This window comes from Brachyhypopomus gauderio, chromosome 20 (genome assembly GCF_052324685.1).
Source record: "Brachyhypopomus gauderio isolate BG-103 chromosome 20, BGAUD_0.2, whole genome shotgun sequence".
NCBI classification, from domain to species: Eukaryota; Metazoa; Chordata; class Actinopteri; order Gymnotiformes; family Hypopomidae; genus Brachyhypopomus; species Brachyhypopomus gauderio.
The window spans coordinates 3173467-3187724 of record NC_135230.1 but is presented as its reverse complement, the minus strand read 5'-3'; the positions used below and the strand labels follow the sequence as shown (position 1 = coordinate 3187724).

Below are 14258 nucleotides of genomic sequence, written 5' to 3'. Positions count from 1 at the left end.
TTGTGATACTATACAGGGTTACAATTATGGCGCATTTCCACACGGGCCTGCTTGGCGCGGTACGGCGAATCGAACCGTACCGCGCCAAGCAGGCCCGTGTCTAAATGCGCTATTATTTTCTTGTTGTCTCATAATTCATTACATTATTTTACAACGCCATGAGTCATTATTAACACAAAAACCCATGCTATATATGCTAGGCAGCAGTGTGAGTTGTAAAGCAGTCGTGGCCTGGTGTTAGGGAACTGGTCTTGTGACCAGAGGGTCGTGGGTTTGATTCCCAGACCTGAGGCCATGACTGAGGTACCCCTGAGCAAGGCACCTAACCCCAACTGCTCCCCAGGTGCCGGGCTAGGGCTGCCCACCGCTTTGGGCATGTGATCCACAGCCCCCTAGTAATCACTAGTGTGTGTGTTCTAACTGCACAGATAATTAATGTGTGTGAGCAAACATGTCTGAGTATAACACATATACTGTATAAGGGCAGTCATGGCCTGGTGGTTAGGGAACTGGTTTTGTGTCCTGAGGTGCCCCTTAACCCTCAATTGCTCACTTGTATAAAAATGTAAGTTGCTCTGGATGAGGGTGTCTGCCAAATGCCATAAATGTAAAGCTAGCTAATTACTTGTAAATGTTGAATCGCACAATCACAGAACTGTCTTGTGAAGGGGATGATGTGGCTAGACTTTTTTAATGTAAACACTATACGATCACAGTTTTCAGTTATTCGGGTTTTATTTTCTTGTCAACTTTATTAGCTTCTTTTGTATGAATGTCTGTAGGAGCTTTGATGCTATTTATCACACAGATTAACTGACTTGCACGGATGTTCTGCTGTAGGCAATAAAATCAGAGCAAGAAGCCGACCAGAGCCTGCAGAGTCCGAGTATAAGCTGCACAAAAGACACATCGTCACATACACAATCACATAATCCTGTGTGAGTACATTATTGTTCATGGAAATGATTCTGTGGACTAAAAATATTGCTCCACTGAGTAGTGAAATGGCTTCTCTGATAGTCTCGCCTTCCAAACAACCAAAAAAAATGCAGTTGTGTTTCAGTGTTATTACACTGGATCAGATAAACTCAGCGCTTGCAAAGTCTCAAAAATCAATCTGGACACAATCTGGATATGCCAAAAATCAGACTTGGGCTGGCAATCTGAACATAGTCCAAGAACATTCACCTTCCTTCCATGTTTCCTACAGTCAGGAGAGTGAAGTTCTGGGCACTCTGTAATTCAGCTTGAATCCTGTGTGAGTGTGCTGCTGGTGTTGGTGGAGATAACACCAACACCAACATAACTCTTCCCACCTTTGTGAATCCGCCAGTCTTTCAGATAACATTTGTGGATTCTCTCTAGTGTGAATGTGCCAGTGTTCATGGAGACCGCGCCATCCAGTAAAAACCTTTCCCACACTCTGAGCAGTGTTATGGCTTCTCTCCTGTGTGAATGCGCTGGTGTTGGTGGAGATGATTCCATTGAGCAAAACCTTTTCCACAATCTGAGCAGCGATACGGCTTCTCACCTGTGTGAATGCGCAAGTGTCTTTGGAGATCACTCTGACTAGTAAAACTCCTCCCACACTCTGAGCAGGGATATGGCTTCTCTCCTGTGTGAGTGCGCTGGTGTCGTTGGAGATGATTCCATTGAGTAAAACTTTTTCCACAATCTGAGCAGCGATACGGCTTCTCACCTGTGTGAATGCGCAAGTGTCGGTGGAGATCACTCTGACTAGTAAATCTCTTCCCACACTCTGAGCATTGATACGGCTTCTCTCCTGTGTGAATGCGCTGGTGTTGGCGGAGATGATTCAGAAGATTAAATCTCTTCCCACACTCAGAGCAGTAATACGGTTTCTCACCTGTGTGAATGAGATGGTGTCGATGGAGATCACTCCATCTATTAAATCTCTTCCCACACTCTGAGCAGAGCTTTGCTCCTTTGTGAATGCGCTGGAGAGTTTTGGATAACATTTGTGGATTTCTGAAGCTGCGTTTGTGCGCCAGATTCTCATATTTAATTTGTCCTGACTTCAGCAATCTGACATACTCCTCATGGTGACATGTCCTGATGTGTTTGTGGAGATACATTTGAGTTGTATAGGAATGTGGACACACAGAGCAGGAGAAGACGTGCAGGAGTGCAGAAGATGATTTGAGTTCTGGAAGAGAAAAAAAACAAACTTAGTGGCAGCTGCAGCGTTATTACTGGGCCATACTTAATAAACACAATAATCATACAGAACATCGTATTAAACAGGAATAATGTCACAAAAAGATGTTTTATGGAGCAACCGGAAGCCCCGCCTCATTTAAGCCCCGCCTCCTTTCTCTGTGTTCTTTTTGGGTTCATGCCTGCCACTGGTTGTTATGATGTAATCCTATCTGGCCCAGTCATGCACAGATGCTACATTAGCGCTGTGGCTATTATCCAACAATCAGGTTGTAGCACAATGGCTGACAGTAATAAAGTGAACTCAACCAATAATACTTCCATTCATTGATACATATATAAGTCATCATCCAACATAAACCTATAATACCTGTATTGATCCAACTATTTGGTAAGTAATTTAACTTCTAACCAAGCCTACTTCCTCCTTAGGGTTATAATAATTATTCTAGGCTAATCTCAGACCTCCTCAATAGTTATGTTTTGGTTAACACTATGTTTAATTAAACTTGCTTAACTCACCTGGTATAAAATCATTCTTATTATTATGATCATCATTTCCACCACGGATGCAGTCCACTAGTCTCACTGAACACGTCTTTAATGGAGTCTGCGGTGTGTGCTGGTCTCCAACATTATAGTTAGAGCCCAGGGACTCTGTGGGGTTTGGGTCGATGTTATCCATAGTAGACATATTGGTTTTAACCTGTATCTCCTGCTTTATGCATTGGTTCGTTGTGTTCCAGTCAGTGTTCTGTGTCTCCACAGGGTTTGATTCAGTCTTACACACCACAAATACACAAGGCACATCCTGCATCTCCTGCTTTATGTATTGGTACTCAGTGTTACAGTCAAGTTCCAGTGTTTCTGTGGGTTTTGTTTTCATTTCACACACTGGAGACAGACTGGATACATCCTCCATGTCCTGTGGTGTGTGCTGGACTCCAGCGTTACAGTCAGGTTCCAGTGTCTCCATGGGTTTTGCTTCGGGTTTACACACTGGATTCTGACTGAGAATATCCTCTGTGTCCTGTGGTGTGTGCTGGTCTCTCTGACCATAGTCTTGTGTTTCTCTTTGGTTTAATTCAGCTTTACAGACACTGCACAAAGTGGCAACATCCTTCTAGACGTAAAGACCACAAAAACATTATAAACAAACAGGGCAAACACAGTGTAAATATGGAGTTATTCATACATGAAACAGCAAACATGATTCCGCACCACTTGAAGGCATTTGATTAACACCATACACACATGTGTATGTTTTAAACATGCAAAATACTTTTTTGGCGTAAACAATTTCTTCAATCCAATGACACATACCTCTTTAGAAAGATTTTCTCTTTGCTGATTCAACTTTCTCTGTAGCACTTCAATCACTTTTCTCAGTTCACAGACTTCAGTTTGTAGGTTTCCAATATCCTCCATGGAGAGGTCAGTTCCTACTGACTTTGTGCAGGATGTTTCAGAGTCACATAACAGGTGTAACTCCAGTAGAACCTCTCTACCCTCCTCTCCACCCTCACTGCCGTCAGCAGACATCTGCAGTGGTGGAACATGAGAAACTGTTTAATTGAATGAAGGAAAAAAGAACATGCACACAACTACTTGTACAGAACACACTGTTGTAGTTCGATATGTTATTTAAAATGGTGGTTATTCTCAAATAACTGTATAGTAGTTTCCAGTAGGGCCTGGTAGTTCAATAAGTACAGCAAGTGAAGTTATTCTAGCTTTACAGCTGAAGCAATTACAAAATCAATGGCTTTCTTATGGGAGGATGGAGGGATGAATAGAAGGACAGAAATAATAGATGGATGAGTACAGTCAATATAGAATGCATGTTGGTGTTTGGGGTCAGCTACTGACTACTGTCACCAAGTTTGATCACCATAACTTGAAAATTAAGAGTGATAAAATCAATGTAGGGATGTAGAGATGACAAAGAATTAATAGCTATAAGAAAATAATGGGCTGTTTAAGACCATATTAGAAAATGTAAGCCCCTATTTATTATATGTACGGTTGAGTCAGTACAGCATATTTAGTTGTACTATCTATACAGCTGAAGGGGTTATAAAGTCAATAGAGTGATGGGCAAAGGACGAATATATTAGTAATAACGTATAAAACAATAACATATATACAACACAGGAGTTAAAAGGCAGTGAAAATTAATTGAAGAAAATCTATGATAAACGAGGGAAAATAAGTTACGACTAAAACAAACCGAAAACGGTAATCACAGTTCTACTATTAACAGAAGCGACGGTGGGCAGCAAATATCATATTCACGTAAATGCTTGAAATCAGATCGCAAGGAGGTGAACGAACGCATGCACTGTACACGCTAGGAAATGCCTGTACGAGCGAGTAAACTATTAACGACGAGCGATTACTAACCGCACGGAAAACGTCCTCAAGACACTCAGAGAAACAGCACGACTGAGAAGTCAAAGTAACACCGTTAAACGCACCAGAGCTACTGCGGTGTGTGCGACCAACGTCCAGATTGCGCGGCGGGTCGCGTTGGGTCTTTGTGTAGCGCTTCACACTTAATTCAGCAACCCAGGGTCTTTGGTATTAGAAACGTGCATAAAACCCAACGTGCAAACCACATACAAAACACATTTATCCTATAAATTCATATAGGATGTTCATCCATGAGACGAACATATGGCTGAGGTCTTTAAATGTTAGTTAAACTTCCGTCCCAGTCAGGGTGCAGAGAATTTGTAAAGTTGCTCCGCAAAGTCTTCCGGGTTAATTTGACGCAAGAGGATGTCCGCGAGTTTTCAAAACATAGTGAAAGGATGAAAATGAATTGGGTGAATTGGAGCTAAAAGGAATTAAGTTAATTAAAATAGTTTCTTGGTCAGAATCTTCCTTTCATTTTCGAATAAAGAGTATCACAATAAAATATACAATAATAAACCAACAATATATCGTGTTTTCCTTTTTCTACACCAAGCAACTAACGCACTACCATTTCAGCTGTCATTGTGTTGTATAAATCACCTTAAATATTCGATCGTAGGCGACGATATGCAGGTTCTCTGTACGAGCATATCCTCCTGGGAACCAGGGAAAAAAAGTGTCATCCAGTTTCTTTTTTGTTGTGATTTCTTAACCATTTAGGGTAAATAGAATAGTTACCATTTAGATTTACTTACAATTTAGATTTTTTTTTCATTTTTATTTTCATTTTACAGCATGTCCATTATAGTGGACAAAAATACCATTTTAGTACAAAAATCGAAAAAACTCTTAAAACAGGTTTAACATTTACAATAACTCATGTACTGGATATTTTTTTCGTTTGCAGGCCTTATTTCTGTATCTCTCTGCATCATGGCAATCTCAGATTAACAATCCAGTTTAGAATGAAAAGCGAACTAAACTCAAATGTTGACAATGAACTGAATTTGCCTGTAGAGTAGGGGTGGGCGATATGGGAAAAAAATTGTATCACAATTTTTTTTCATAAAATCATGATTTCGATTTTTTATCATCATCTTCCATCCAAAAAAATAATAAAAAATTTTGGGGCTACAAAGCTTTCTTTTAAAGCAGATTTAAATGAATGATATTGCAATTTTCCATGTGCAAACATTGTAAACAAAAAATGTAAACAACACATGTGACACTGTCACGTAGGGCTATGCCCCCCTCTAGCTGTCACTCCGGTTTCCCTGTTCCTCGTGTCTGTGTTGTTCCCTGCTCCTTGGGAACATTTTGCTATGATTGGTCAGTCCTACGCCCTACGTCTGCAGCATCGGTGGGAACCAAGAATATATGGCGCGAGATTGGGAGACACTCTCACCATGGCTCTCTCATCCTGGCTGCACCGCGCTGGTGAAGTTCCGTTATAGTCTCGCGCGATTATCTCTGCCGAAGGCTTACTATTACCACGTGACAAGGAATTTCAAAATAAAAGTAATAAATGAGAAGCTTAAAATTTTTATTTTTTAGCAAATATACAGTTTCTACATAAATAACTATATATACTAGTTATATCTTCACTCTTTTTATTTACGAAACATCCCTCATGGCATTATAATCTTGTTGCAGGCTACCTGCAAAGGATTTGAAAACTTCAATGCACATTAGACTTAATGTTTTGCAGATAAAATTCAGGTAGAAATACATAAAAAAACACAAACAAAAGATTTCCATTTAGAACTTTATTTTTGCAAAAGCAGCATGGCTTCCCCTCTTTAAACACTGTTCAATTTACAGGTGATTGGTATTCCCAATTTGTCAAGCACCTCTGGCATAAAATGGTGCATGTCTTGCACAGATTCAAAGCCAAACACGAAAGGGTCCATTACATCACTTTGCTCGTCCTCAGGCAGCCATGATCCACTAAGAGACTTGAATGCATTGATTTTTTCCTCCTGTTCATCTAGATCCATCATCAGTATTGGTGGCAGAGAGACTGTCCTGTTAAAGCCACCACTGTGTGTTTCCAGCCATTGTACTGCAGCCTTTATATTATCCATAATGCCAGGCTTCTGTCCAAACAATAAAATATTACACAACTGTAATCGGTTATTTCACTGCATAGTTTGAGCACGACTCCAAATAGTGTACATTTGCAGTGATTATTGAGCAAAACTACAAGCAATAACTAAGAGACTGTTTGGAAAAAGACCATTACATCAATAAATTAACCCATTATAGACGAAATTATTAAAATTAAAGTTTACCTTTTGGTCATTGTCACAGGACTCATCCACTATCACTATCACTATCTTGCCTGCACACAGATAAATGATATAATGTACATACATACATATCCTTCCACTGTTATTATCTATTTGCTTTCACAGTATCACACATTGCAGAATTTAGGATGTACACTGTTCCCATGCGAAGTTTACAATGCAGAGAGCTTAATAGGCTAGCATACTTTTAAAAACCTATTCTTAAAAGTTTTCCTCTCCATAAAGTAACTTTATGAACATATACACTGCCAATACAAGACTAGAATGTAAGATTCGTTTGTCTACAAAAATGAGGTATTTCAACTTACACGAAATGCTGGCGTCGGCCATTGTATTGCACACGAACGCGCGCACACACACGCAAGCGTTGTTTATGCCATGGCCAGGCAGCCATGCACAAACAGCCACGGGCAGGTGGTCTCTTTTCTCGCGCTGTACCCTCCTCGTGGGAACCGGCATTAAAAAGTCATTGCGCTGATTGGCAAAGGCGATCTATACGATTTCTATAATTTGGTAGATCGCCTGCGATTCTCCACTCGTTCTCACCATTAACGATTTTATATTGTCATCTTGTGCACCCCTACTGTAGAGTTACACTTCAATAACAAAATAACCCTGAAAACAGGTTGTCATTCTTTATGTTTAATTTCATATATTGCATTCTTCAGCGATGATAATCCATGAAGCAATTCTTTTTTTGGTGATGCAAAGAAACATTTTGCATTTAGCACACCTCATGTACGTCTTTCCTTTGCAGCCCTTGTTTCTGCATCTCTCTGCATTCTTGATATCCATAATTTCTGGCATGTGTATGGCTCCTAGTTTACGCACAGATGGCTCTGGTTGTGGGATTCTTTCTTTGGTTGGTGGTTCATTGTTACGTGCCAAGACCTGGTATGCCCTTCTGGTAAGGGTTGTTTGCATTGCATGCATGACTCTTATTTTGCAGGCTTGCCTGAGTGGAGGCGGTGCTTGCAATCAAGACAGATGAAGACGAGAGGAGAGGGCATGGGGGAAGCCATTGTGTTTGTGCTGTTGTGCTTCTGTGTAATGTCATGTTCTCCTTTTGTTTTGTCTTTTCCTTTGGTTATGTTGCACTGAGAAGAGGTGATCGTTTGTTACTCTTTTGTCTGCTCTGGGCTGGGCAAGAGTAGAAGAGTGCACTCCTACATTTAACACCACGTAGGTGAACTCTTGTCTAGACACATCAGGTAAGCGGCGGTGATGTGTTTATTGTATGTGTACAGTAGGTTAGTGTTGAGAGTGGTTTTGTCTGTTGTATGTGATGGGTCAGTCCCACCAGGATTTCGCGGGCCTTTTTTGTGATTGTTGCGGGCTAAAATGTTTGATGTTGTGGGTGTTTTTAAAAAAAATTGCGATGGAAGTGTGTTTTTGCTTTTTTGTGAGTACATTGCAATAGGGAGTAAATGTTGTATGGTTTCCTATATTTAGTAGTCCATTTTAATTATCTATTTACCTATTTATTCAGGGTTGCCAACTTTTCAAGATCGCTTGGAGTGAGATTTGAACCTGGAGGGGGTGGCGAACATTAATTGTTACCGGGCGGCCTGTAAAATGGACACAAATTAACTATTATATCGAGATCGATCGCCAGTGGTTGGCGCCAGAGCGAACTAGTAACTCATAGATATGGATCAGAGATAAATAAACTTTATCTCAGACCCTCGCCGCTTGCGTGTGCTGCAGTGACTTCGCGGGCTACCGTTGCATTGTGGGGAATGTAGTGTTTGTGCGTGCAAAACACCATCGGGTGGCTGTGGCGTGCGGGCCGGTTCTAATAGTAATTAAATATCATCCAGGGGGCCATAGATAATCAATTCGCGGGTCGGATCTGGCCCGCGGGCCTTAACTTTGACATATGTGCTCTATATGGTATGAAATAGTTTGGGCAGGAATGATCCCTCTCAAGATTTTGTATGCCCCGCCCCCTGAAACACAGGTGTTGGGACAAAGAATGCACAATGATCCCTCTCACTCTCTTGAAATGATCCCTCGAAGTGCAACAGCTCGGTGGCAGAAATGGACTTTCCGTCTCTTAAAAGACTATGAAAAATCACTTGGAGTGGATGGGCTGGTGATAGAAATGTTAAACTTGTTGGAAATACATGTATGAACCCATCGTTGTGAAACAATAAAACACTGAAAACAAAAAAAAAACCAGTTTATCCCCGCTTTCATGTAGTGTACCGGGATACTGCTTTTCTCGATCTTTTTGTCGTTATTTTCGTCGCTCATGCTGCTTTCAGTCCGCTCCTCTTGAACGTATATACGGAAGTAAGGCGGGAGTTTGTCGACGTCACATCAAGACGGCATCAGTGATTGGTCAAATTTGATTGGCTGAAGTTGCAACACCGCCCTGAATTCGCGGGGTTTGCTTGAAGTTGCGTTGAAGTTGCAAATCGCAACATCGCGACTTTCTGGAGGGTCTGATGGGTTGTTTGGTGTAGGGTTTAGTATAGGTGTTTTGTTTGGTTTGTTTTATTTCATCACCGCTCATAGCCCATTGCCCAGGGCTGAAGGGTTGTGTATTGCGCTCTGAGTTATTACTTGCAATACACTGAGTCTTGATCCCTCCAACCTTGGCTTCCGTGTCTTACTATTTTTTGTGTGGGTTCTCCGGCCGGCACAACACAGAACATTGTAACAGCATATGTACGACCCCTGAGTTCACTTTTGTGGTGTCACGGGTTGTAACATTCATATTCTTCTTCACTGTCTTCATTGTTGCCATCAAGTTCTGGACTATCCAACAACTCCTCAGCCAGATGCAGTTTAAAATCCAAATACTGTTCCGTGTTCTTCACTGATCAGTTTAGTGCTTTGCTGTCAGACTTGTACTGGATCCAGGAGTTTGTGATTGCAACATCAAAGAAGTGAGTAATCACACGTGTTGTCCATTTTGTGGTTCTGTTTGACATGTAGTAAAAACTCAGCATGCGGTCACATAAGTCTACACCTCCCATGTTGTCATTATATTGTTTGATCACTGCTGGTCTTCTCACCTGGACATGTTTCTTTTTTTTGGACCACCTGAGGCAAATATCCTCTGGGTCTTTTCCATGCACAGTGGACGCCATTATCACTGCTTGAATGAATGAATGAATGTTCAATTTATATAGCGCCTTTCCAAATTCCCAAGGTACTTTACAATTTAACAAGTCAAGTCACAGACAACCAATCACACATACACCGGCGAGAAGCGGCAGCCAATTGCACACAGCGTACTCTCTACCGGAAGCCACAGCCCCCTGGGGGACTGAATGGGGTGCAGGAAGGGGAGAGAGGACAGACCCTAGTGGCAGAGCACCATCCACCACTGGGCATACAAGCACACACACACTGACACACACACACACACAAGTACGCTTTGGCCTTCTCAGGATCTCTCTGCAGCCGTCTTTCAATTTCTCTGAGGCTCGGCAGGACTGCATCAGGGGTGGCTTGAAGGCGTGGCATGTCCTTATGACACAGCAGGGGGGTGGTGAACCGAGAGATGCCCTCAACTTCAACCCGGGTTGTCTTCCCTTCAAGCAGGCTGATGGCTAGGTTGTCTTGTTTGGAGCGAGTCACCATTTTGCTGCCCCTGAGTGGTATGAGGTCAGCTTGCCACAGCTTCTCAACATGCTTCATCAACTCTGTCACTAGAAGGGGAACTGAAGTGAAGAGGCACTGCTGTGGGCTGGAGAGCTGGCCTATAACACTGGAGGGGCCCTGCAAGGCCCAGCCCAGCCTGGTGTGGACTGCTGCTGGACCACCAGGGGGACCCAGTCGTACTGGCTGGTTAGAGTCACCAGGTGGGCGTGGTCACTGCCTATGAACAGGAGTGGCTTGATGCTCTTAAAGGGCTGAGGAGGCAGTCCTGAGAGGTGCTTGTACTTCCTCCATAACTGCTCCAGAGGGTAAGTATGGTCGGCGAGATCGATGCGGGCCGAGGTGAAGGCATTAGTGATCTGGTACTGGGTCTTGGGCCTCGCCTTGGAGACGATGGTGAAGGACACGCTGGCACCTTGGAGGGTTCGGACATCCTGTCTGATTGTATGTAGAGGTAAGGATTCAAGAGTTCCTGGAGACCCAATGCCTCAGTGGCAGCTGGCAGCAGCATCGTTCTCTCTGACCCGTTGTCTAGTACAGCATAGGTGTCCAGAGTGCAGCCGCCATGGCACAGGAGCACTGGAACCACTTTCAGCAGCACTCTGCTGTCTTCAGCTGGCCGGTCGAGGTATAACACCTCGGTTGAGGTTGTGCCTCCGTCTGTAGGTGGCACTGTTGCTTGGGCGGGTCCTCTCTGGTTTGCTGTATTGACGTCGTGTAGGACCTGCAGGTGGCAACACTGACACAGGTTGCAGGTCTTCTTTAATGTGCACTGTGCCACCTGGTGTGCGCGCGTGCAGCGCCAACATCTCCTATTGGTTTTAATCCACTCAGTTAGCTGTCCTTTGCTAAGCTTGCGGATGGCTGTGCACTGACTCAGGTGGTGTTTTCTGTTGTCGCAGAATGCACAGTAAGGTGCTGGCTTGACCTTGGCTTGACTGTCACTGGTAGGTTTGACCTCCCTAGGTGTACTGTCTGTTCCGTGCAGCACAGTGACGGAGGACTTCTTTGGGTGGGTGCTAGGCTTAGCACTAGGCTTGGCTTTCACCCCTCTGGAAGACAGCTGGCCATCAAAGTCCTGACACCAGGCTTCATGCTTCAGCCACTGAGCTAGGTCATAGAGTGTGTAGCTCCTCTTAGACTGGCTGAACATGCATCTGCGGAAATCAGCTCGCTGTTCGGGTGGCAGCTTGCTGAGCAGGCATGCCACGTGGGTACTGCATAGGAGCTCCACCTCACCATCAGGGCCAAGCGTCTTCAACATTCCCACCAGTGACTGTATCTGAAGTGAGAACTGATCAAAGGCTACTGCATCGCCCCGTCTGATCTCAGGTGTGTCCATCACCTCTGCAATCCGCTTAATCGTAAGCTGATGCAGCTGTACGAACTTCTCATTTAGGGCCATCATTGTGTCTGTGAACGGTATCTGAGAATAGATGTAGGCATCAGCTATCAGTTTGGCCTCCTCTAGCTTTAGATGATCAACTAGGACTTGGTACTTAAACATCTCGGTGCTATCAGCAGGTAGCAGGTTCTCTAGGGCAATCTTGAGATGAGTAAACTCACCAGGATCTCGATGAGAGAAGTTAGATATAGTGGCACGGGGGCTGCAATATGCTGGGTCTACAAGGAGGAGGTGGACGACGTTGGACGACGTTGCATTGACAGAGGGCGGAGTGCTGTGGGGTTCAGAGGCGCGCCGTATGTTGTGGAGGTGGGCTGTGGTGGAGGTGTGGGCAAGCTAGACCACGCAGGGCACTGTCGCGGGGTAACGGTGAGGCCGTGGCTATGGCTGAGGAAGGTGGGCCCGATAAGTTGGCTAACTGGTGGTGCTGACAGCGGCTGGGCTACTGGCACCAGATCCTGCCTGGCTGCTAATGCCTCACTTCTTAATAGTTGCAATTCACTCATCAATCGGTCGAGACGGTCGACCATGGGCTGTTCACTCGAGGGTGGCGCATCTTCGGTGTGGCTTACCCACGGTGGTGGTGGTGGCCATCCTCCGTCATCCTCCACTGTGGCGGAGTGATAGTCATGTGCCTCATGCGGTAGTCGCGGGCTGCGTGCAGTACTCACCAGCGGTAGCATGCCTGCACGGGCTGCTCTCAGTTCTGCCAGGCCTGCTGACATGCGCTGCCGGGACTGCAGTGACTGCTCTAGCATGTGGTCTAACACACGCCTCTCATGCTGGACTTCTTCAAGCTTCGCGTCATAGTCGGTGCTCCTGGCAGGTGAGTGGCTTAGGAGATGACGAGGAGTACTGTAACTGCGTACATGTTCCTCATCATGCCAATGAACACCAAGATCTCTGTAGTCAACTTCATAATCTTCATAATGGAGAGGAGGGCGTGTCTGGCGTCCGGGGGGGGGGGAATTCAACATCTTCCATATCTATGTTGACTGAGTGCAAAGCTATCTGGCTGAAAGGACCATTAATGTAGGGGAGATAGCAGGTGGTAGGACTGTATTTTAAAATAAAAGGTTGCACTGTTCAGTTTTGCATCGGACACATTCAAGGAATGCCGGCCAGAGCACTACTCAAGGCATGAAGATGTTGAATGGTCAGAAAGGACGACACCAGACGGGTTTAACTAAACTTGATTCTCTTCTATTACACTTCAAAGGTATACAAGTTACAGGGTTCTGATACGCATTGAGATGTTTGCGTGATCCTGAACACAACAGAAATAAAATACAATAAATTACATGTTGTCCATGACGTTGCTATAACATTCACACCACACTAAGCTATATTAATCACTGCTACACATACCTGACAGAGATTAACTGGAATTACACAGATTACATAGGCAGCGTGTGAGTTATACAGGTTCACTACGATCTAATAAATAATGTCAGGATAAACAAAATGCACCTAATATGCCCTAATACTGACTTAACTCAACATAAATTACAATATTTGGTTACTTACGTGGGTAATTTATGCACACAAACACTAGGATTAACGTTATGACGCTTTCCGAAGTCAGGTAACAACTCAAGGCTTCCGAACTAACAAACATGGAGGCATACGTAATGACGTATCCTAGAATTAGCGATGTCAGAAAAAGAGCCCTTCAGCTGAAATCAGGAAGTGCATTAAATAACAAGGAGAACCATTTGTCAAACGAAAAGTCCATAGCCTTTTCTACAGTTATAGGGCAGTCATGGCTTGGCGGTTAGGGAAATGGTCTTGTGACTGGATGGTCGTGGGTTCGATTCCCAGACAGGCCATGACTGAGGTGCCCTTGAGCAAGGCACCTAACCCCAACTGCTCCCCGGGTGCCGGGCTAGGGCTGCCCACCGCTCTGGGCACGTGTGATCCACAGCCCCCTAGTAATCACTAGTGTGTGTGTTCTGACTGCACAGATGGGTTAAAAGCAGAGGACAAATTTAGATTGGGGTGTAAAAATCACAATTGACAAAATATGGCTCATTTCACAATCTTTGTTTTCAGGTCATTTGAAAGTTGTTTTGAGACTCTCATGCTGCAACTCTTCAGAGAAGATGCAAAGAGGAGAAAAACGTACAATTGTTACCCTTAATTACCCTTTCTCTTAATTGGAGTCAACTGTGTATGGAGGTAAAGGGTCACTGAACTTACCAAACCAAATTTTTTTGTTTTGAAATCAATAAAATGACAACAGTGCCCAAACTTATGCACCTGCCTATTTTTGTTTAGACAATTATTGCACACTTTCTGTAAATCGTATAAACTTCATTTAAATCATATGAAACTTA

General features: G+C 43.8%; 1 protein-coding gene across 1 annotated transcript; it reads right to left on the bottom strand.

Moving 5' to 3' along the window:
- Positions 1–125: 125 nt before the first annotated feature.
- Positions 126–4924, bottom strand: LOC143484184 (uncharacterized). Its single transcript, XM_076982803.1, has 4 exons — positions 4656–4924; positions 3502–3720; positions 2701–3301; positions 126–2167 (listed from the first exon to the last, which is right to left on the bottom strand). The coding sequence occupies exons 2-4, from the start codon at positions 3718–3720 to the stop codon at positions 1434–1436; spliced, it is 1554 nt and encodes a 517-aa protein (XP_076838918.1). The 5' UTR covers positions 4656–4924; the 3' UTR covers positions 126–1433.
- Between the last annotated feature and the right edge of the window lie 9334 nt (positions 4925–14258).